General features: G+C 41.4%; 1 protein-coding gene across 1 annotated transcript in view; it reads right to left on the bottom strand.

Moving 5' to 3' along the window:
* Window positions 1–23,325, bottom strand: part of LOC101354087 (zinc finger protein 709-like) — a 57,750-nt gene that overhangs the window by 2,231 nt on the left and 32,194 nt on the right. The window contains exons 3-5 of the mRNA XM_023733344.1: window positions 4,004–4,130; window positions 2,846–2,996; window positions 308–1,815 (exon numbers count right to left, since the gene is read on the bottom strand). Of these exons, the coding sequence (XP_023589112.1) occupies window positions 308–1,815; window positions 2,846–2,996; window positions 4,004–4,130 (1,786 nt within the window). The remainder of the gene's footprint in view (window positions 1–307; window positions 1,816–2,845; window positions 2,997–4,003; window positions 4,131–23,325) is intronic.

Here is a 23,325-nt window from a genome sequence, read left to right on the forward strand (position 1 = left end):
TAAGGCCTCTCTCCACTGTGAATTCTCATATGTGTAGTGAGGTCTGAGAAATGACAAAAGGCTTTCCCACATTCCTTACATTCATAAGGCCTCTCCCCACTGTGAATTCTCATATGTTTAGTTAAGTTTGAGGAGCAACTAAATGATTTGCCACATTCCTTACATTCATAAGGCCTCTCTCCACTGTGAGTTCTTATATGTGCAGTGAGGTGTGATGGCCAACTAAAGGCCTTTCCACATTCCTTACATTCATAAGGCCTCTCTCCGCTGTGAACTCTCATATGTGTTGTGAGGTCTGAGGAATGACGAAAGGCTTTGCCACATTCCTTACATTCATAAGGCCTCTCCCCACTGTGAATTCTCATATGTTTAGTTAAGTTTGAGGAGTAACTAAAGGATTTGCCACATTTCTTACATTCATAAGGCTTCTCTCCACTGTGAATTCTCATATGTTTAGTGAAGGCTGAAGAGCAACTGAAGGCTCTCCCACATTCCTTACATTCATAAGGCTTCTCTCCACTGTGAGTTCTTTTATGTGCAGTGAGGTGTGATGGCCAACTAAAGGCCTTCCCACATTCCTTACATTCATAAGGCCTCTCCCCATTATGAACTCTCATATGTTTAGTGAAGCTTGAAAAGCAACTAAAGGCTGTGCCGCATTTCTGACATTCATAAGGCTTCTCCCCATTGTGAATTCTCATATGTTTACTTAAGTTTGAGGAGCTACTGAAGGATTTGCCACATTCCTTACATTCAGAAGGCCTCTCTCCACTGTGCGTACTCATATGTCTAGTGAGGTGTGAGGAACGACGAAAGGCTTTGCCACATTCCTTACATTCATAAGGCCTCATCCCACTGTGAATTCTGATATGTTTGGTGAAGCTTAAAGAGCAACTAAAGGCTTTCCCACATTCCTTGCATTCATAAAGCCTCTCTCCACTGTGAGTACTCACATGTCTAGTGAGGTGTGACGAATGACGAAAGGCTTTACCACATTTGTTACATTTATAAGGCCTCTCCCCATTGTGAATCCTCATATGTTTACTTAAGTTTGAGGAGTAACTAAAGGATTTGCCACATTCCTTACATTCATAAGGCTTCTCTCCACTGTGAATTCTCATATGTTTAGTGAAGCTTGAGGAGCAACTAATGGCTTTCCCACATTCCTTACATTCGTAAGGTCTCTCTCCACTGTGAGTTCTTATATGTGCAGTGAGGTTTGATGGCCAACTAAAGGCTTTCCCACATTCCTTACATTCATAAAGCCTCTCTCCACTGTGAATTCTTATATGTTTAGTGAGGTGTGATGGCCAACTGAAGGCCTTCCCACATTCCTTACATTCATAAGGCCTCTCTCCACTATGAATTCTCATATGTGTAGTGAGGTGTGAGAAACGATGAAAGGCTTTGCCACATTCCTTACATTCATAAACCCTCTCTGCACTGTGAGTTCTCACATGTATAATGAGATCTGAGGACTGAGGAAGGGTGTTCCCACTTTCCTTACATTCATAGGGTTTCTCTCCAGTAAGAGTTCTCACAGGAGTGCTGAGGTGAGAGGGACAACTGCAGGCTTCTCCACATTCCTTACACTGAGAGGCATGGAATCCAGGGTGAGATCTCATATGATGCTTAAGTGAGGAGTGATCCATCAAACATTGTCCACACTCAAGGAATTCAGAAGGATATGCTTCTATAGTTCTTTTCAGCACAGAAAGATTTGGAATCTTGCTGAAGGTCTGTCCACACTGATTGTCTTCATTACTTACACAGAGGTTCTCTATCATACGCTGTCTGTCAAAAATAGGCAGCATGCTGTTGGATATAAATTTGTTACCATTTCACCATCACCATACACAGTAATCATGCATTTTTTTTTGCCCTGAATTGTCTCATGTTTCATAGATTAAATCATCTGGCAGAGATGCTACCATTATTTTCACTGTATTTTTAAAATATGGGGCTTTCTGATAATTGTATATAAGTGAAATATGTTTCAAATATTCAATATGACTCATATTTATGAAAATATTGTATTGTGAAACTTATGTGAACACATATAGCTGGTTTTATATATATATATAAGACACCTGGAGCCCTGGTGGCGCAATGATTAAGAGCTCAGCTGCTAACCAAAAGGCTGGCAGGTCGGCAGTTCAAATCCACCAGCTGCTCCTTGGAAACCCTATGGGGCAGCTCTACTCTGTCCTATAGGGTCACTATGAGTCGGAATCAACTTGACGGCAATGGGTTTGGTTTTTTGGTTTATAAGATACCTGGATGGCTCAAAGGGTTTGTGCTCGACTAGAACCTAAAGGTTGGTGATTCAATCCAACCTAGCAGCACTGCCATGAGTTGGAATAGACTCAATGGCACTGGGTTTGAGATGTACATCTATGTACGTATGTATGTATGTATATATACATATATATATGAGCCCTGGTGGTGCAGTGGTTAAGAGCTCAGATGCTAACTGAAAGGTGGGTGGTTCAAACCCACCAGCAGTTTTGCGGGAGAAAGATGTGGCAGTCTGCTTCCATAAAGATTACAGCCTTGGAAACCCTATAGGGAAGTTTTACTCTGTCCTATAGGGTTGCTATAAGTCGGAATCAACTTGACAGCATTTAGTTTACACACACACACACCCACCCACCCACACACAGAAGCAGATTGCCAGGTATTTCTCCCACAGAGCCACTAAGTAGGTTCGAATTGCCAATCTTTTGGTTAGCAGTCACGTGCTTAACCATTTGTGCTACCTGGGCTCCTTATAAATATTTTAATGCCATGATACCTTAAGCCTCTCTCCTGAAGCACTGCTAACTCTTAAGTGAATGACACTCACCTCACATGTGTTTTCTGGTTGTTATCCTGATCTTCAATACCATGCAATTCACAGATTTCTCCAACCATGGAGGAGCAGGTGTCATTTTTCATGAATTGTACTATCCTATTTTCAGTGGATAGCTTTTCTCCAACATTAATGTTTTGAGAAACTGATCCAAGGATTTAAGTTGAGGTTCACAATATGAAACAAAAAGGAATGAAATTATTCAGAGGGAAAAGGTAGCTGTGAGAAAAAAAAGACTTTAACACATTTCACTGTGTCATTACTTTGGCAATGGTCAAAAAGCAATTTACTAGGAAATAGTTCCATGAAGGCGGGAGAGTGATGGTGACATAAATGGGGTATAATTAGACAAGCATAGTAGAGAGGTACTGGACACAATGCATGTGGAACATTAAAAAGAGGAAAAGGGGACAGTCTTTCTCCATGAACACAAGCGTGTTAGGACTGATGAAAGTCAGAAAAGTTCAAGTATCTGTGAACTACATACTCCTCAACCCAAAAGAGACTTTTTCTAATTAATTTATTCAAATCTCATTCCTTCTATGCAGGTCTGGTCCTTCAAAGGATTCTTGCTTCCTAGTGCCCCTGACACAGTGGTCCTGTGATGAGTGCTATTTACACTCTCTTCAGGTGTTCCTCTTGCTACTCTGTGAGAACGAGTGGGTGCAGCTAACATGGTGCTCACGGAGAAAGGCATATCACGAGGGAAGACAGGGAAGCGCAAGGAACACTTCCCAGACACTGAGCCAATACTTTGGTCTTCAGGGTCTCTGGAAATGGGCAAGTGTAAACTTATTTGCAGCAAAATAATCATGTCAAACTTGTAATAAACACAGTAAGACTCTTTACAAGGTCCTAGACCACAACTATTCTCTCTGTGCACCAAAGAAACTCCTGAAGTCAATGCTCACACTTACATTTAAAGGGCCTTAAAGCTTTTAACCAACATTGAAATGAGAAGCCAGTTTAATACACAAAGCTTTGTATTCATGAGGAAGACAGGATATGCATGCTCCAGAGAGCAAATGACCATACATGTCTTACTTAACAATGTATTCCCATTCCTCAGCCCACATACTGGCGTAACATCGATAAGTATGACATATTTGGTCACTAAAAAATAAATTTAGAAGAAAATGAAGCCATCCATACCTATTGAGGCCAGGTTTCTGAAGGTTTCCATCATCACATCTCTGTAGAGTTTCCTCTGAGAAAGATCCAGCAATGCCCACTCTTCCCGGGTAAAGTCCACAGTCACATCCTCGACAGCCACGGAGTCCTAAAACATCCCACATATTCTAGTTCAGCAACGTACCACGTACTCCAATGTGTGTGAAAGGAAGGGTGAGGCTGATAGTCCTGGGGAAATGAGATTTCATGGGGATTTGACACAGGATTCTGTGTTCTACTAAGGTCTGCTCTAGGTTTTAGCCATCAGCCTCATCCCTTCACTGTCTACATTCACTTCCTCACTGACTGCATCCTGTCTCATAGACTTAACAATCCTTCCAACACAATGGACTTCTCTCTCCAGTTTCACTGTGACCAATTCCAGTCTCATTCCTCTCTACCTTTATGGTCCAGAGCAGTCAGAACACACAGCATAAACTGGACAAATGCTCTAAAATGAAAGCACTATTTCCACATTCAGATCATCTCTTCCTTGTGAAAAAGAAAAAAAAAGTTCACCTCCTTGCACAGGACCCACCAGAATATTTAACAAAACATGAAGAACAGGGTGAAAGTGGGATGAGATACTAACAACTGGGAAACACAGCAGGGCTGGCAGTTTTTCCTTTTGGCCCGCACTGGCCATGGGAGGCCCAGTGGCCTGCAAAGGCTAGTAACCCAGGCTCCTGAGATTTTCTTAAAGAGCTTCAGGTGATCAAGAGCTGACAGGACCACCTGCTGAAAAGAGAATATTATTTTGGGGAATTACTGTTATATGTCTGTCACCTACTTTTCAATACATCTATAGTTGCACTGTCTTGCACTCTGACCCTCCATGGAGACAGGTAAGGGTACTGAAAAGGTAAACAGAGCTCAGGTGAGAGGAAACGAGAATCCAGGTATCGTCACAATTTTCAAACTTTAAGACTCAAAGCTACTGTAGAGCAATTATTAGTGACTGCTCCCCTCAACAGACACCCAGGCACCCAAAAGAACACATGCTAATGTTAAAAGATGACAAAGAGTCCAATCTCTGAAGAACCACAACAGCATGCCCTTGTGTTTGCTGACCATGAACAAGAAGATTCACATTTTTAGTAAGTTCATTGAAGTGCAGGGGATTCAGCTGTTCAAATGCTCGTGCATCCTAGGAAACAGAGCCTTACACGTCAACCCTCTAGATGCTCTACTCCAAAATTTTCTCACATCTGCAGCCCTTGGAAGGCACACAAGCATGATTACCCGAACCCTGACCACTGGCATCCTCTGAGCTGTAGGACTGGCCTCTGTGAAATAGCATCAACCTTTTGGCTGTAGAACAGATAGGCTGCGGGGTAAAGTGAGCTGTCAAGGTCATCTCTAATCAATCCTGGTATGACAGTGTCACAGCAAACTTTGATCCAGTGCCACATTCCAAAGTCTCCTCCACTGCAGTGGGCCAGGTTACATATTTTAAAGCTATCAAATATCCTAACTTCTGTTCCTACAATATATTAATGATAAAATGTGCAACTATGATACTTAAAGGGATCTGCAAAAAGTTTTTGGTACAGTAACTCATGTATTCCTCATGCCTCTCCTAAGCAGATATTGCTTCAAAGAGGTTATAGCTGAGGAAAGTTACAATTAATCACATGCTCAATACTGCCCAAATGGTATGTTGCTGAGCCAGTGTTAGAAGGCAGGTCAATGTGCCTAAGACTAAATTCCTGACAACTATATTTCTATTCATATGCCTATTGTATGCTTGTTATTCTGGCTGTTAATCCTCAATTACACGGATGATCTGAGCCCTGATGGGTAGTAGAGAGAGGAGATAAAGGAAACATACTATTCAATTCAGACAACCTGGATCTCCTTCTCCTGGCAAAACCCCATGTCTCAGGCAAGACTGCTTCCCTTCAGGCCCTTACATCTGGCTCTTCCATGTATTAAAACTGACTTAGGTAATATTGACACAGAGACTACCTCACATGGGCCAAGCAGATACAGCACTGAACAAAACAGAAATATCTGGATGCACATGGATCATAACCTTCATTGGGTGTAGGCAGTAAATAAGTGAAATAATGTCAAGTCCCCTGGGTGGCATAAATACTTAAACGTTCAAAAGACTGGAGGTTCAAAGCCACCCAGAGGTTCCTCGGAAGACAGGAAAATCTGCTCTGAGAGGTTACAGCCTTGAAAATCCTATGGAACAGTTCTACTCTGCACACACGGGGTCACTAAGAGTTGGAATTGACTCCATAGTGACTAACAATGATATAATGTCACATGGTGGTAAGTTCTATGAAAACTGCAGCACACTCGGGATAAGCAGTAACATGAGCATATTTATCTTCAGTGAGTCAGTTCAGGGAAAAGCAAAATAATCTTTTTAGGAAACACCAGCTAGTGAAGCCTGGATGTTAAGGGGAAAAAATCATACTTTCAATTCTAAAAATTTGGAAGAGCTCTGTGATAATATTGCAAATGCTCATATAGATTTCAGATGCTCACTGACTTCAACAATTCCCAACATAGAGGCACAGAAGTCAAAGGGCGCCACTGACCTTCATGGCTGGGAAAGGGAAGATACACTGGTTATACACAAAACGAAAAGGTCATTAGCAGAGGGTAAGCATGCAAATTGGGGCACGAGATAAATAAAAGCAGCATGAATAAATACTAACAAGAAAGTAAAAGAAAACAGACAATAATAAGGATACAAAACACAAACGAAGGCTTTCAATTTTGGTCCAATATGTAAAGAGCTTGCAAGTCATCACTCCCATCCTTAAGAAAAAAGCTGAACACACTGGACTCAGAGCATTGAGGTCACAGGGCAAATGACTGCCCCTGAAACTCTAGCTGAAGGCTCCTGAGAGGCACCCCAAGATAAGACAGAGTTATTGTGCAAGGTCCATTAACTCCCTTTTTTTCGTGACTAACAGCTGATCTGCTCCAGGCAACACTTTCTTAGTAACATTTTCCAGGAAGTCCAACTGCCAGAAGGCTGCACCTTGAGAACCAGCTCCAACCAGCTACCCATGCTTGCACAGAACCTGACCTTGGAACCTCCTTCCTCCAGAGGGGAGCACACTGACCAGCCCACTGTTGTACCTGGAGCCCATTCTAGAGCAAGAGGTCCATCCACCAGTATGTGTGGCCCAAGATGACTCAGCAACCAGACTCCCAAACTTGGACAGGGGAGGGGAATTCCAAGAATAAGCGGGCTAAGGGCGACCAAGGTGTAAGACCTGGAAACAGTCTCCCCATAAAAGACCCCCAAGTCCCTAGTTTGGGGAGCTCATGGTCTTCTGGTCACTAGACCCCACGTTGCTCCTTATCTGCGCAGATAATAAACTTGCCACTTTGTTTCCCTTGCAACTGGTGTCTGTCTTATTTCAGTCAGCTAATAGGACAGGACAAGAACCTGAGAGGCAGTCGGTTACACCCCCAAAACTGGAAGGACACATAGGCAGATACAGAGAATCATTCCAGAGCAGGAGCTCCGTCCAGAGCAGAAGCTCTGTCCAGAGCAGAAACCACCACTGGGATCAGGACCAGAGAAGGAAGACTTAAAGTGTTAACTGAGGAATTGCTGGAGGCTTGCTGTAGACAAGGTTCAGGGTTAAATATGGCAGGGGGCTGTCTTAGGGGGACTTACAGAGCTTTATGAATTTTATCGACATGAATGCTACCAGGTCCTCGGTGTGAAGATCAGAGAAAAATTCCCTGTGCTGCCAGTAGGGGCTGGAGGAAAAGCAGCCATCTGAAACCTGCCCAGAGCATTCTGTCTGCTTCACAAGCCATGCTCTCAAGGGAAACCGTTTTACCGGAGTTTAACAGACTGGAGCCGTGAAATACCCAACGTCAGCCCCATCCAGGCTCCCTGTCTCACCACAGTGGGAAGGGGAGAAGCAGAGAAGCACTCTGAAGTCATCACCTAGGGGTACAGGTTCACTAAATGTCTGAGACTTAATTACTGGAATGCAGAGTACTGACAGTGCTGACAATGCAAGTAGCAGTATTAGGCTATTGAGGTCACAGGGCAAACGACTGCCCCCAAAACTGGAGGGACACACAGGCAGATAAGAGAAACATTCCAGAGCAGAAGCCCAGGAGCAGAGTGCCTATGTGAGGTGCCCTGTAGCCTCAATAGTATAATTAACTGAATTCACTGAAAAGAATGATCTAAGACTTGAAAGATGCAAAGGAATCACCCAGTGATAGATGAGAAGAGACTGTTCCAGGAGGAGGAAACAGCAGAGCACAGGCCAGCAGGTGGGACTGTGCCGCGTATGTTTTAGGGAGGCCCAAACCCTAGCATGACCAGGGCAGAGTGAGATGCTGGAGAATAACAGTAGAGGAATTTGGAGAGGGGATTGGAGCCAGTGTGTATATCATGTTCCCGGGAACATGCTGACTTCTGCAAAGGCTCCGGCTTCTAATCTGAGTGAAATGCAGAGCAATTTTATCCCTTTGATCAGAGATGACAGTTCTTAAAGAATTTAAAGAAACCGTGTGGGAGGGGCAAATGTAAAAGCTGGGAGGTAAGTTAGAAGGTTATGGCCATAATCAGACAAGAAATGATGAAAATTGGAATATACAAAAAATGCACATCAAAGAACATACGTACTGAAAACATCAACACTTTTCTAGTAAAAGCAGATAAAAAACAAGGCTATTCATTATTCCATTTCTACTCAATGTTATCCTAGAGGTTGTAGCTGATACGTACCAAAAAAGAAAAAGGAAGAAAAGAAGAAAGAATCTTAAAATAAAAACCACTTCAATCTACATATTTAGGTTAAATAATTGCAAATGTAGAACCCCCAAAGATGGTACAGATTTTAGTATTGAGAATATTCAGATTACAAAATATGAAGATAAAGTTTATTTTAAATATTTCATTTATATATACTAGCACTGAGCAGTTGAGAAATTAAAAAAAATAACATTTTTAGTAAGGATAAAAGGTATCAAAAAGGAGTGATATTAATAAGAGATTCTAATGAGGAAATTATATAACATTATTAAATGACATCCAAATAGACTGAAATAAAAGAAGTCTGTCAGTTTGTTGTGCTGTGGTGGCATGGTGTTGCTGTGATACTGGAAGCTTTGCCAACGGTATTCCAAATACCAGCAGAGTCACCCTTGGTAGACAGGTTTCAATGGAGCTTCCAAACTAAGACAGACTAGGAAGAAGGACCCAGCAGTCTACTTCTGAAAAAACCAAAAGACCATTGACTCCTTCATTGCAAATACCTTTTTTCAACAACATAAATGGTGACTATAGACGTAGGAGACCTGGTGGTGCAGTGGTTAAGAGCTACGGCTGCTAACCACAAGGTCGGCAGTTCAAATCCACCAGTGCTCCTTGGAAACCCTATGGGCCAGCTCTCTGTCCTATACGGTTGCTATGTGTCAGAATCCACTTGCCCCCATGCATCTGTCAGTTTGTCATACTGTGGGAGCTTGTGTGTTGCTGTGATGCTGGAAGCTCTGCCACTGGTATTCAAATACCAGCAGGGTCACTCACGGCAGACAGATTTCAGCTGAGCTTCCAGAGTAAGACAGACTAGGAAGAAGGACCCAGTGGTTTACTTCTGAAAAGAATTAGCCACTGAAAACCTTATGAATAGCAGCAGAACACTGTCTGATATAGTGCCAGAAGATAAGCCCTCAGGTTGCAAAGCACTCAAAAGAGACTGGGGAAGAGCTGCCTCCTCAAAGTAGAGTCTACCTTAATGACGTGGATGGACTCAAGCTTTTGGGACTGCCATTTGCTGATGTGGCAAGACTCAAAATGAGAAGAAACAGCTGCAAACATCCCTTAATAATTGGAATCTGGAATGTACGAAGTATGAATCTAGGAAAATTGGAAATCCTCAAAAATGAAATGGAACACATAAAGATCAATATTCTAGGCGTTAGTGAGCTGAAATGGACTGGTATTGGTCATTCTGAATTGGACAATCATATTGGTCTACTATACTGGGAACAACTTGAAGAGGAACGGCATTGCATTCATTGTCAAAAAGAACATTCCAAGATCTATCCGGAAGTACAACGCTGCCAGTGATAGGATAATATCCAAACACATACAAGGAAGACCATATAATACGACTATTATTCAAATTTACGCACCAACCACTAAGGCTAAAGATGAAGAAATTGAAGATTTTTACCAATTTCTGTAGTCTAAAATTGATCGAACACGCAATCACAGGATGCACTGATAATTACTGGTGACTGGAATGTGAAAGTTGGAAACAAAGAAGGATCGGTAGTTGGAAAATATGGCCTTGGTGATAGAAATGATGCCAGAGATCGCATGACAGAATTTTGCAAAACCAACAATTTCTTCATTACAAATATCTTTGTTCACCAACATAAACGGTGACTATACACGTGGACCTTGCCAGATGGAATACACAGGAATGAAATCAACTACATCTGTGGAAAGAGATGATGCAAAAGCTCAATGTCAGTCAGAACAAGGCCAGGGGCTGACTGCAGACCAAACCATCAATTACTCATATGCAAGTTCAAGATTAAACTGAAGAAAATTAGAACAAGTCCACTAGAGCCAAAGTATGACCTTGAGTATATCCCACCTGAATTTAGAGACCATCTCAAGAATAGATATGACGCATTGAACACTAATGACTGAAGACTAGACGAGTTGTGGAACGACATCAAACACGAAGAAAGCAAGAGGTCATTAAAAAGACAAGAGAGAAAGAAAAGACCTAGATGGATGTCAGAAGAAACTCTGAAACATGCTCTTGAACGTCGAGTAGCTAAAGAAAAAGGAAAAAATGATGAAGCAAAAGAGCTGAACACAAGATTTCAAAGGGCAGCTGGAGAAGACAAAGTAAAGTATTATGATGACATGTGCAAAGATGTGGAGATAGAAAACCAAAAGGGAAGCACATGCCCAGCATTTCTCAAGCTGAAAGAACTGAAGAAAAAATTCAAGCCTCGAGTTGCAACAGTGAAGGATTCTATGGGGAAAATATTAAACGACGCAGGAAGCATCAAAAGAAGATGGAAGGAGTACAAAAAGTCACTATACCAAAAAGAACTGCTCAACGTTCAACCATTTCAGGAGGTAACATATGATCAGGAACCACTGGTATTGAAGGAAGAAGACCAAGCTGCACTGAAGGCAATGGCAAAAACAAGGCTCCAGGAATTGATGGACTACCCACTGAGATATTTCAACAAATGGATGTGGTGCTGGAGGTGCACATTTGTCTATGCAAAGAAATTTAGAAGATAGCTACTTGGTCAACCAACTGGAAGAAATCCATATTTGCACCCATTCCAAAGAAAAGTGATCCAACAGAATGTGGAAAGTATCGAACAGTATCATTAATATCACACACAAGTAATATTTTGCTGAAGATCATCAAAAGCAGTTGCAGTACATCGACAGGGAACTGCCAGAAATTCAAGCTGGATTCAGAAGAGGACATAGAATAAGCGATATCATTGCTGATGTCAGATGGATTATGGCTGAAAGCAGAGAATACCAGAAAGATGTTTACCTGTGTTTTCTTGACTATGCACAGGTATTCGACTGTGTGGATCATAACAAATTATGGATAACATTGAGGAGAATGGAATCCAGGAAACTTAATTGTGCTCCTGAGGACGAGACCAAGAGGCAGTCACTGGAACAGAACAAGGGGATACTGCGTGGTTTAAAGTCAAGAAAGCTGTGTGTCCTTTCACCACACTTAATCTGTATGTTGAGCAAATAGAGAAGCTATAAGAAGAAGACCTCGGCCACCAGGATTGGAAGAAGACTCATTAACAACCTGTGATATGCAGATGACACAACCTTACTTGATGGAAATGAAGATGATTTGAAGCACTTACTGATGAAGATCAAAGACTACAGCCTTCAGTATGGATTACACCTCAACATAAAGAAAACCTAAGGTAAGCTCTACAATGGTTAAGTAAATTCTGGCCCACTCATACAATGGTAGCATGCGTACACAGCAACATGGGTAGACTAGAGCTAGACAGCAACATGTACGAAACTCAAAAGCAGTCTGAGGAAAACAAACCACAGAAGAACCCAGATACAATAATAATTAAATTTACAGACAGCTCAAAAGAGGCAAAACTAAAAAATATAGAGATTATGGATTAAAGGCTCCGTGTCATATATATGGATACTTCTTAGATGTAACCAAACACTCTGTGGGATTTGTTCCTGGGTTTGAAGGATTGGGACTGTCTTAGTCATCTAGTGCTGCTATAACAGAAATACCACAAGTGGATGGTTTTAATGAGGAGAAGTTTGTCCTCATAGTCAAAGTAGGCTAAAAGTCCAAATTCAGAGTGTCAGCTCCAGGGGAAGGCTTTTTCTCTCTGTCGGCCTTCTCTTCAGTGTTCCCCCGGACTAGGAGCTTCTCTGCGCAGGGACCCCAGTCCAGAGGACGCGCTCTGCTCCCGGCACTGCTTTCGTGATGGTATGAGGTCCCCCGTCTCACTGCTCACTTCTGTCTTTTATATCTCAAGACATTGCCTCAGGACACAATCCAGTCTTGTAGATCCAGTCCTGCCTTACTAACACAACTGCCACTCACCCTCCCTCATTAACATCATAGAGGCAGGTTTACAACAAACAGGAAAATCACACAGTATCAGGAATCATGGCCTAGCCAAACTGATACACACATTTTTTGGGGGATATAATTCAAACCATGACAGGGACCAAAGTGTTGTGGGACATCTGGTCAATTGGCATAATATACATAGTTCACACCCCCACACATCTGTCAGTTTGTCGTACTGTGGGGGCTTGCATGTTGCTGGAAATTATGCCAAAAGAAAGAACAAATCTGTCTTGGAAGAAATATAGCCAGAATCCTCCTTAGAAGCCAAGGATGGCAAGACTTCGTCACACATACTTTGGACACATTATCAGGTGGGACCAATCTCCTGAGAAGGACATCATGCTTAGTAGAGGGTCAGCGAAACAGAGGAAGACCCTCAATAAGATGGACTGACACAGTGGCTGCAACAATGGGCTCAAGCATAACTATGACTGTGAGGATGGTGCAGGACCCAACAGTGTTTCACTCTGTTGTATATAGTGTTGCTATGAGTTGGAACCGACTCAATGGCACCTAACAACAACAACATATAGTTCATGAAGTTTATGTTCTACATTCTTGTCTGGTGAGTAGTGTATGGGTCTTAAAAGCTTGAGGGTGGCCATCTAAGATACGATTGGTTTCTATTCATCTGCAGCAAAAGAGAAAGAAGGAAACCAATAATATCAAAGAAAAAACTAGTCTACAGGACTAAGGGTCTACATGAACCACGGCCTCATCTACCATAAGACCAGAAGAACTAGACAAGACAGTGCCTGGCTACCACTCCGACCACTGTGATCCGGGCTATAATAGATGGATCCTGGTAGAACAGGAGAAAAATGTGGAACAGAATGTCAAATTCCTAAAAAACAAACAAAAAAAGAAATCAGACTTACTGGACTGGTTGAGACTAGAGGACTTCCTGAGACGGCTGGCCTGAGATATTCTATAAACCTTGAACCAAAACTAGCCCGAGGTCATCTTTTAGCTAAAGAACAGATTGGCACACAAAGTAAAGAATATCACCTCTGAGTACGGTGCTCCATTAAAAAAAAATCAGCTATATGAGACCAGTCAACAATTACTTTAAAACAAAGATAAGAATGTAAGGGTGCAGGGAAACCAGATTAATGGAAAGGGAACAACCAGAACAGAAATATTGAGAATGTTCATGAATTGTGAAGAATGTGACCAATGTCACTGAACAATTTGCGTAGAAATTGCTGTAATGGGAACCTAAACTGCTGTGTAAACCTTCACTTAAAAGAAAAAAAATTAAAAAGATTTGGGTGTCAAAGCTATAATAAGAGCAATATTAATTGAAATTATAATGCTGTTGTTGTTAGGTGCCATCGAATTGATTCCGACTCATAGTGACCCTGTGTGCAACAGAACTTAACAATGCCAGGTCCTGTGCCATCCTCACAATAGTTGCTATGTTTAGCCCACTGTTGCAGCCACTGTGTCAATCCATCTCATTGAGGGTCTTCTTCTTTTTCGTTGACCCTCTACTTAAGCAAGCATGATGTCCTTGTCGAGGGACTGGTCCCTCCTGACAACATGTCCAAAGGACGTGAGACAAAGTCTAGCCATCTTTGCTTCCAAGGAGCACCCTGACTGTATTTCTTTCAAGAAACTTGTTCATTCTTCTGCAATCTATGGTATATTCAATATTCTTTGCCAACACTGTAATTCAAAGGCATCAGTTCTTCAGTCTTCCTTATTCGTTTTCCAGCTTTCGAATGCATATGAGACAATTGCAAACACCATGGCTTCGGTCAGGTGCACCTTAGTCCCCAAAGTAACATTTTTACTTTTTTAACATTTTAAAGAGGTCTTTTTCAGCAGATTTGCCCAATGCAATAGATTGTTTGATTTCCTGACTTCTGCTTCCATGAGTGTTGACTGTGGATCATTGACAATGTCAATCTTTTCTCCTTTTATCATGATGTGGTTTACTGGTCCAATTGTGAGGATTTTTCTTTTCTTTATGTTGAGGTGTAATCCATACTGAAAGCTACAGTCTTTGATCTTCATCAGTAAGTGCTTCAAGTCCTCTTCATTTTCATCAAGCAAGGTTGTGTCATCTGCATATCACAGGTTGTTAACGAGTCTTCCACCAATTCTGATCCTGCATTCTTTTTCATACAGTCCAGCTTCTCGGATTATTTTCTCAGCATACAGTCTGAATAAGTATGGTGAAATGATACAACCCTGACAAACACCTTTCTTGATTTTAAACCATGCAGTATCCTCTTGCTCTGATCGAGCTACTGCCTCTTGGTCTAGTACAGATTCCTCATGAGCACAATTAAGTGTTCTGGAATTCCCATTCTTTGCAATGCTATCCACTATTTGTTACGATCAACACAGTGGAATGCCTCTGCATAGTCAATCAAACACAGGTAAATATCTTTCTGGTATTGTCTGCTTTCAGCCAAGATTCCTCTGACATCAGCGATGATACCCTTTGTTCCACGTATTCTTCTGAATAAGGCTTGAATTTCTGGCATTTCCCTGTGGATGTACTGCTGCAATCACTTTTGAATGAAGTGTTAATAATAAATTCCTCAAATGCAGACAGGAATAATCTCCAGGCAGAAAGTAGATGAGATCATGGTGGGACACGGTGAGAGGCCATAAAAACTGAAAAGGTCTATTTATTATCAGGCATTTAAATTCCTGTTATTTACACTATACATAGTTTTTTCTGTACTCCTTGTTTATATGTTGTTATGTTTTAGGTGCCATCGAGTCAGTTCCGATTCATAGCGACTCTGTGTACAAAGAATGAAACACTGCCAGGTCCTGCGCCATCCTCATAATTGTTATGCTTGAGCCCAGTGTTGTAGCCACTGTGTCAGTCCATCTTGTTGAGGGTCTTCCTCTTTTTCGTTGACCCTCTACTTTACCAAGCATGATGTCCTTATCCTGGGACTGGTCCCTTCCCCTCTACTTTACCAAGCATGATGTCCTTATCCTGGGACTGGTCCCTTCTGATAACATGTCCAAAGTATGTGAGACGAAGTCTCGCCATCTTTGCTTCTGAGGAGCATTCTGGCTGTACTTCTTCTAAGACAGATTTGTTTGTTCTTTTGGTAGTCCATGGTATTTAAATATTCTTCACCAACACCACAATTCAAAGGCACCAATTCTTCTTCAGTTGTCCTTATTCATTGTCCAGCTTTTACATGCATATGAGGTGACTGAAAATACCATGGCCTGGGTCCGGTACACCTTAGTCCTTAAAGTGACATCTTTGCTTTTTAACACTTTAAAGAGATCTTTTGCAGCAGATTTGTCCAATGCAATACACTGTTTGATTTCTTGACTGCCCCTTCCATGGGTGTTGATTGTGAATCCAAGTAGAATGAAATCTTTGATAACTTCAGTATTTTTTTCCGTTTATCATGATGTTGTTTATTGGTTCAGTTGTGAGGATTTTTGTTTTATGTTGAGGTGTAATCTATACTGCAGGCTGCAGTCTTTGATCTTCATCAATAAGTGTTTCATGTACTCTTCACTTTCAGCAAGAAAGGTTGGGTCACCTGCTTATTGCAGGTTGTTAATGAGACTTCCACCAATCCTGATGCCCTGTTCTTCTTCATATAGTCCAGCTTTTCGGATTATTTGTTCAGCATACAGACTAAGTATGGTGAAAGGATACATCCCTGACACACTGGGACAGCCCCCATAGTGCTGTATTAAAAATCATGTTTTTTTTGCTTGGCTTCCTCCCCCCAACCCCCATAGCTTTGCATTTGAATCCTGCTTTTGCTTGGATGTTATATGTAAACCCCATTGCGCCTGCATAGTATGATTAACAATGTTGCTGATGTAATTTGCATGAACTCTGTGCTTGTAAACCCCTTTCAAAGTAACTTCCCTGCCTGCCCTTGGCGAGCAGTCTTGGCAGCGGCAGCTCCGACTGACTTCTTTCCTTGTACAATGAAATAAAGGTGCCTTTCTGTTCTCTCACCTCAGTCTCTCATTAATTGGCCAACAGAAGTCATGCCGAGCAAGAACCTGGTGTTCCCACCCAGTAACATTTCTGGCCAGCCAGCCAGGAGCCATCTGCTCAGTTCCTGAGGTGAATCAGAAAACAGACTGGCCCCAATGTCTGGCACCACCAGAGATTTCTCCGGGAGACCTTGAAGCAGCTCTGAAAGCCAATCCCTCCTGGGACCCAAACGATGGCTCTGCGAGAGACATGAAATGCACGTGGGTTGTTTGGTAAGTGCCGAGGTAAGGCCTTAGAAGAGTCCTAAGAAGGGGGAGAAATTGACCATTGAGGGCATTAGGAATCTGAGGTTATTTGGTAAATAACAGGGTAATTCCTAGGTAAGGCCTTAGAAAAGTTCTAAGAAGGGGGAGAAATTGACCATTGAGGGCATTAGGAATCTGAGGTTATTTGGTAAATAACAGGGTAATTCCTAGGTAAGGCCTTAGAAAAGTTCTAAGAAGCTGGAAGAACTGACCGCTGAAGGCACACAAGGTTTAGGTACCTGTTAAGTTGGTGCACCGGATTAGGTTGTGTGAGCGTGTAAGGGTCTGTTTAGGGGATCCTGGAATGCGGCCTGCTAAGATGCATCCCTAAGAACTGGGAACAGAGACATGGCTCTGGCAGCATGCTTGTCCCATTCCTACTTCTGCCTCTTTAAATATATGCCAAATAAAACCTTTCTTTTTGCTTTAGTAAACTTTGTTGTGTTTCCACCCTACAAGAGTTAATGGTGTAGTTGTTGCAAGGATTCTAAAACCACGAATCCAGTCAACCTCGAGGAGACCTGCGCTGCAGAGCAGAAGCTGGCAAAAACAGAGGTCCTATCTTTTGGACCCAAGCATTCGCATTCCACATCCCTTTGCTTATTCTTTTTGTTCTTTTTCTCATGTTTTCTTAAGTTTTATTTGGCACATTTGTTTGAAAAAAATGGCTGTTTAAGGAGAATCTTTCTTAAATTTTTGCTGGATTGTTTAAGAGTGATATCTAGTAACTCTTGGTGAACTGTAGTTTAGGTCTGGACTCGGATGTATGAAACATTAAAGAGGTAATTCTATTTTCAAAGAACTCTGAGCCACTATAAGCCACAAAAATTTGGGCACGGGTAGACCAGTAACAGCCATTAGGGTTGTTGCCAGTGGTCATCACGAGTGTTAAAGACTCCCATGACAGGATAAGGTGGTCACGAGACAGGCTAGAGCACTAGGCTGCCTGTCACCCACAAGCGAAGTCTTTTGCAACAAAGGTACACACTGGTCTAAGCGAAACACTGTCCAAACCTCGTGGCACTTTTTGTTAGGTTTCTTTTTGTGGCTCAGAGAAAACCTGGAAAATAGTGCTCTGTTTTGCCAAATTTGCAAGGGGAGGTGGCAGATCCTCACCTGTGTTATGAAATTTGCAGGGAGAAATGGTAGCTCCTGGTCTGTTTTATGAAATTTAAGGGAGAAGTGATAGTCCCGTATCTGTTTTATGATACCGTGTCTCAATAAAGAATCACAATGCTAAAATTAATCAATAGCTACTTTAAGGTACTTTCCAGTTGGAAGAACTAGTATATTTAAGGTCTAAAATAAGAGACTAGGTCTCTAGCCAGCAGAATGAATTAAGGTCAAAAACAAGGAAATCAAAAGCTTGAACCTTAGAGCTTAACATCATTGATAAATGAGCCTGGACTCCCCCACCCCGCCCCGTTGAGACACTGGTTTGGGGGTTCATATTTATATACACTTTAAGAAAATAGATTCCCCATATCCTTGTTTTGCATGGTATTGGTCAGTGAATTTATGTGGTCTTTCTGTCTCGTTCTGTTCTGAGAGCTTGCTTCTGGTCCAGAGCATTGTTTCTAAGCTTCTGTCTTGTATCAGGTTGGAGGCTAACACTGAGCATTGCTGTTTTATGTAAGGCTGTCTTAGAGTCTCAGTTCTTTCCTCAGTCAAGAAAAACTGTGCCTTATGTCTGTCTTATGATTTAGATTTTTAATAGCCACACTGAAAAACTTTAAGTCAATCTTAAAAGCAAAACCTTTTTAAGTAACTTAAGGTAGATATATGATATGTGTTTTATTTAAGGAAAAAGAATATTTTGTCTTAAAGTAAAACTAGTAGTTCCAGAGTAGGTAAAAGGAGGCATAGAACAAGCCTGGGGGCGGGGGGCGGGGGGGCAAAAAGGCTAGCCAAGAATTGATGAATTCATTTACAAAATTGCTAAAGAGCTTTGTTATTTACCAGGTAGACAGCTTTTCAAAATGCCTAGGCCAACTTAAACATGTAAATGACCTGGGATAACCCAATCTTGTCTTCCATGAGTCAAGAGAGTAAGGGCATGGTAAGATCAGACACCCTAGGCCCCAGTCTTGCAAGCCAAGAATTGATAGATTCACTTACCAAACTGCCAAAGAGCTTTGGTATTTACTGGGTAGACAGCCTTTCAAAATGCCTAGATCAATCTAAACATATGTAAATGAACTGGAATGGCCTAATCTTGTCTTCTACCATGAGTCAAAAATAGGAAGGGAGGGTGGGGCAACATTAGGCCTCCCCAGTCCCCAAGGTCATTTAGCTCCAGGAAGCTTACTTTAGTTATCAGAAATTGGGTGCATCTCAATCATAAAAGAAATGTCTTAGTCATCTAGGGCTGCTATAATAGAAATACCACAAGCGGATGGCTTCAACAAAGAGAAATTTATTTTCTCACACTCTAGCAGGCTAGAAGCCCAAATTCAGGGCATCGGCTCCAGGGGAAGGCTTTCTCTCTCTGTCGGCTCTGAAGGAAGGTCCTGGTCATCAATCTTCCCCTGGACTAGGAGTTTCTCAGTGCAAGAACCCTGGCTCCAAAGGACGTGCTCTACTCCCGGTGCTTCTTTCTTGGTGGTATGACGTCCCCAACTCTCTGCTTGCTTCCCTTTTCTTTTACCTCTTGTAAGGTAAAATGTGGTGCAGGCCACAGCCCAGGGAAACTCCCTTTACATTGGATCATGGACGTGACCTGAGCAAGGGTGTCACATCCCACCCTAATCCTCTTTAACCACAGGCAGAGATTATGATTTATAACACACAGGAAAATCACAAGATGGAGGACAACCACACAGTACTGGGAAGCATGGCCTAACCAAGTAGACACGTATTTTGGGGGACACAATTCAATCCATGACAAACTGTAAACAAGTTCTCTCTATTGTAGGGGAACTTTAAGAAGCAAAAAAAAAAAAAAAAAAAAAAGAGAGAAGAAAAGAAAAGAAAGAAAGAAATCACAACGAGACACATCTGAAATGGCCTGGGAAAATGTTTCCAACCCTAGCCAGACACTTAAGGTTATACCCATACCAATGAATTGGTCAGTTGAGCAGAGACTTTGTGATTTCCAAAACCAGTTGGTAAAATCTTTAAGGGCTAAAATTACATTGCGAAAATATGGGAAATAGTAACAGTTGAAGGAAAACTTACAATGTTTAAACAGACTTTCAACAACACTTACGTTTTTATAGTATACGGGCTTAAAACACTATCTAAGACCTTTCAGGTAACTTACTGATGTTAAATTGAGTTAACAGATATTTGTCATAATTTAAGCTTACATACTTTTGCTTTTTTTTTTAATTGTGTTTTAAGTGGAAGTTTACAATTCAAGTTACTCTCTCATACAAAAATTTATACATACATTGTCATGTGACCCTTGTTACTCTCCTTATGCTGTGACAGCACATTCCTCCTTTCCGCCCCACATTTTCCGTGTCCATTCAACCAGCTCCTGACCCTCTCTGCCTTCTTATCTCACCTCTGGACAGGAACTACCCATTTAGTCTCATGTATCTACTTGAACCAAGAAGCACACTCATCATGAGTATTATTTTATGTCTCACAGTCAAGTCTAATCTTTGTCTGAAGAGTTGGCCTCGGGAATGGCTTTAGTTTTGGGCTAACAGAGAGTCTGGGGGCCATGTCTTCCAGGTCCCTCCAGTCTCAATCAAACCATTAAGTCTGGTATTTTTACTAGAATTTGAGTTCTGCACCCCACTTTTCTCCTGCTCCATCAGGGACTCTCTGCTGTGTTCCATCAGGGCGGTCTTTGGTGGTAGTGGGGCACCATCTAGTTCTTCTGGTCTCAGGCTGATGAAGTCTCTGGTTTATGTGGCCCTGTCTCCTGGGCTAACACTTTCCTTGTGTCTTTGGTGTTCTTCATTCTCCCTTACTCCAGGTGGGTTGGGACCGATTGATGTATCTTAGATGGCCGCTTGCTAGCTTTTAAGACCCTAGACGCCACTCACCAAAGTGGGATGCAAAACATTTTAATAAACTTTGTTATGTCAACTGACCTAGATGTCCCCTGAAACCATGGTTCCCAGACCCCTGCCCCTGCTACTCTGTCCCTTGAAGTGATTGGTTGTATTCAGGAAACTTCTTATCTTCTGGTTTAGTCCAGTTGTGCTGACTTGCCCTGGAGTGTGTGCTGTCCTTCCCTTCACCTAATTCTTGACTATCTAGTTAGTGAATACCCCTCTCTCTCCCCCCATCACCCTCATAACCATCAAAGAGTTTTCTTCTGTGTTTAAACCTTTTCTTGAGTTCTTATAATAGTGGTCTTACACAATATTTGTCCTTTTGCGACTAATTTCACTCAGCATAATGCCTTCCAGATTCCTCCATGTTATGTTTCACGGATTCATCATTGTTCTTTACTGTTGCGTAGTATTCCATTGTGTGAATATACCATAATTTGTTTATCCATTCATCTGTTGATGGGCACCTAGGTTGTTTCCACCTTTTTGCTACCATGAACAGTGCTGCAATGAACATGGGTGTGCATATATCTATTCATGTGACGGTTCTTATTTCTCTAGGATATATTCCAAAGAGCGAGATTGCTGGATCGTGTGGTACTTCTATTTCTAGCTTTTTAAGGAAACGCCAAATTGATTTCCAAAGTGGTTGTACCATTTTACATTCCCACCGACAGTGTATAAGTGTTCCAGTCTCTCCACAACCTCTCCAACATGTATTATTTTGTTTTTTGGATTAATGCTAGCCTTGTTGGGGTGAGATGGTATCTCATTGTAGTTTTGATTTGCATTTCTCTAATAGCTAATGATCGTGAGCATTTCCTCATGTGTCTGTTAGCAGCCTGAATGTCTTCATTGGCAAAGTGTCTGTTCATATCCTTTGCCCATTTTTTAATTGGGTTGTCTTTTTGTTGTTGAGGTTTTACAGTGTCTTGTAGATTTTAGAGATCAGATGCTGATCGGATTTGTCGTAGCCAAAATTTTTTTCCCAGTCTGTAGGTTGTCTTTTTATTCTTTTGGTGAAGTATTTTGATGAGCGTAAGTGTTTGATTTTTAGGAGTTCCCAGTTATCTAGTGTCTCTTCTGGTGTTTGTGCATTATTACTTATGGTTTGTATTCTGTTTATGCCACGTATGCCCTATTTTTTCTTCCATGATCTTTATTGTTTTCGATTTTGTATTTAGGTCTTTGATCCATTTTGAGTTAGTTTTTGTGCATAGTGTGAAGTATGGGTCTTGTTTCAGTTTTTTGCAGATGGATATCCAGTTATGCCAGCACCATTTGTTAAAGAGACTGTCTTTTCCCCAATTAACTGATTTTGGGCTTTAGTCAATATCAGTTGCTCATAGGTGGATGAATTTATGTCTGGATTCTCAATTCTGTTCCATTGGTCTATGTACCTGTTGTACCAGCACCAGGCTGTTTTGACTACTGTGGCAGTATAATAGGTTCTAAAATCAGGTAGTGTGAGGCCTCCCACTTTGTTCTCCTTGAGTAATGCTTTACTTATCTGGGGCCTCTTCCCTTTCCATATGAAGTTGGTGATTTGTTTCTCCATCTCATTAAAACATGCCGGTGGAATTCGGATTGGGATTGCATTGTATCTGTAGATCACTTCGGGTAGAAGTGACATTTTCACAATGTTGAGTCTTCCCATCCATGAACAAGGAATGTTCTTCCACTTATGCAGGTCTCTTTTGGTTTCTTGCTGTAGTGTCTTGTAGTTTTCATTGTACAGGTCTTTTATGTCTCTGGTTAGATTTATTCCTAAGTACTTTATTTTCTTGGGGGCTACTGTAAATGGTATTAATTTGGTGATTTCCTCTTCAAAGTTCTCTTTGTTGGTGTAGAGGAATCCAAATGATTTTTGTATGCTTATCTTGTATACTGATACTTTGCTGAAATCTTCTATTAGTTTCAGTAGATTTCTTGTGGATTCTTTGGGGTTTTCTGTGTATAAGATCATATCATCTGCAAATAGAGATACTTTTACTTCTTCCTTACCAATTTGGATGCCATTTATTTCTTTTTTCTAGCCTAATTGCTCTGGCTAGGACCTCCAGCACAATGTTGAATAAGGGTGGTGATAAAGAGCATCCTTGTCTGGTTCCCAGTCTCAAGGGGAATGATTCCAGACTCTCTCCATTTAGGATGATGTTGGCTGTCAGCTTTGTATAAATGCCCTTAATTATATTGAGGAATTTCCCTTCTATTCCTATTTTGTTGATTTTTTTTTAATCATGAATGGGTGTTTGACTTTGTCAAATGTCTTTTCTGCATCAATTGATAAGATCATGTGGTTCTTGTCTTTTGTTTTATTTATGTGATGGATTACACTGATTGTTGTTCTAATGTTGAATCAACCCTGCATACCTGGTATAAATCCCGCTTGAACACAGTGAATTTTTTTTTTGATATGTTG

This window comes from Trichechus manatus, unplaced genomic scaffold (genome assembly GCF_000243295.1).
Source record: "Trichechus manatus latirostris isolate Lorelei unplaced genomic scaffold, TriManLat1.0 scaffold00057, whole genome shotgun sequence".
NCBI lineage: Eukaryota > Metazoa > Chordata > Mammalia > Sirenia > Trichechidae > Trichechus > Trichechus manatus.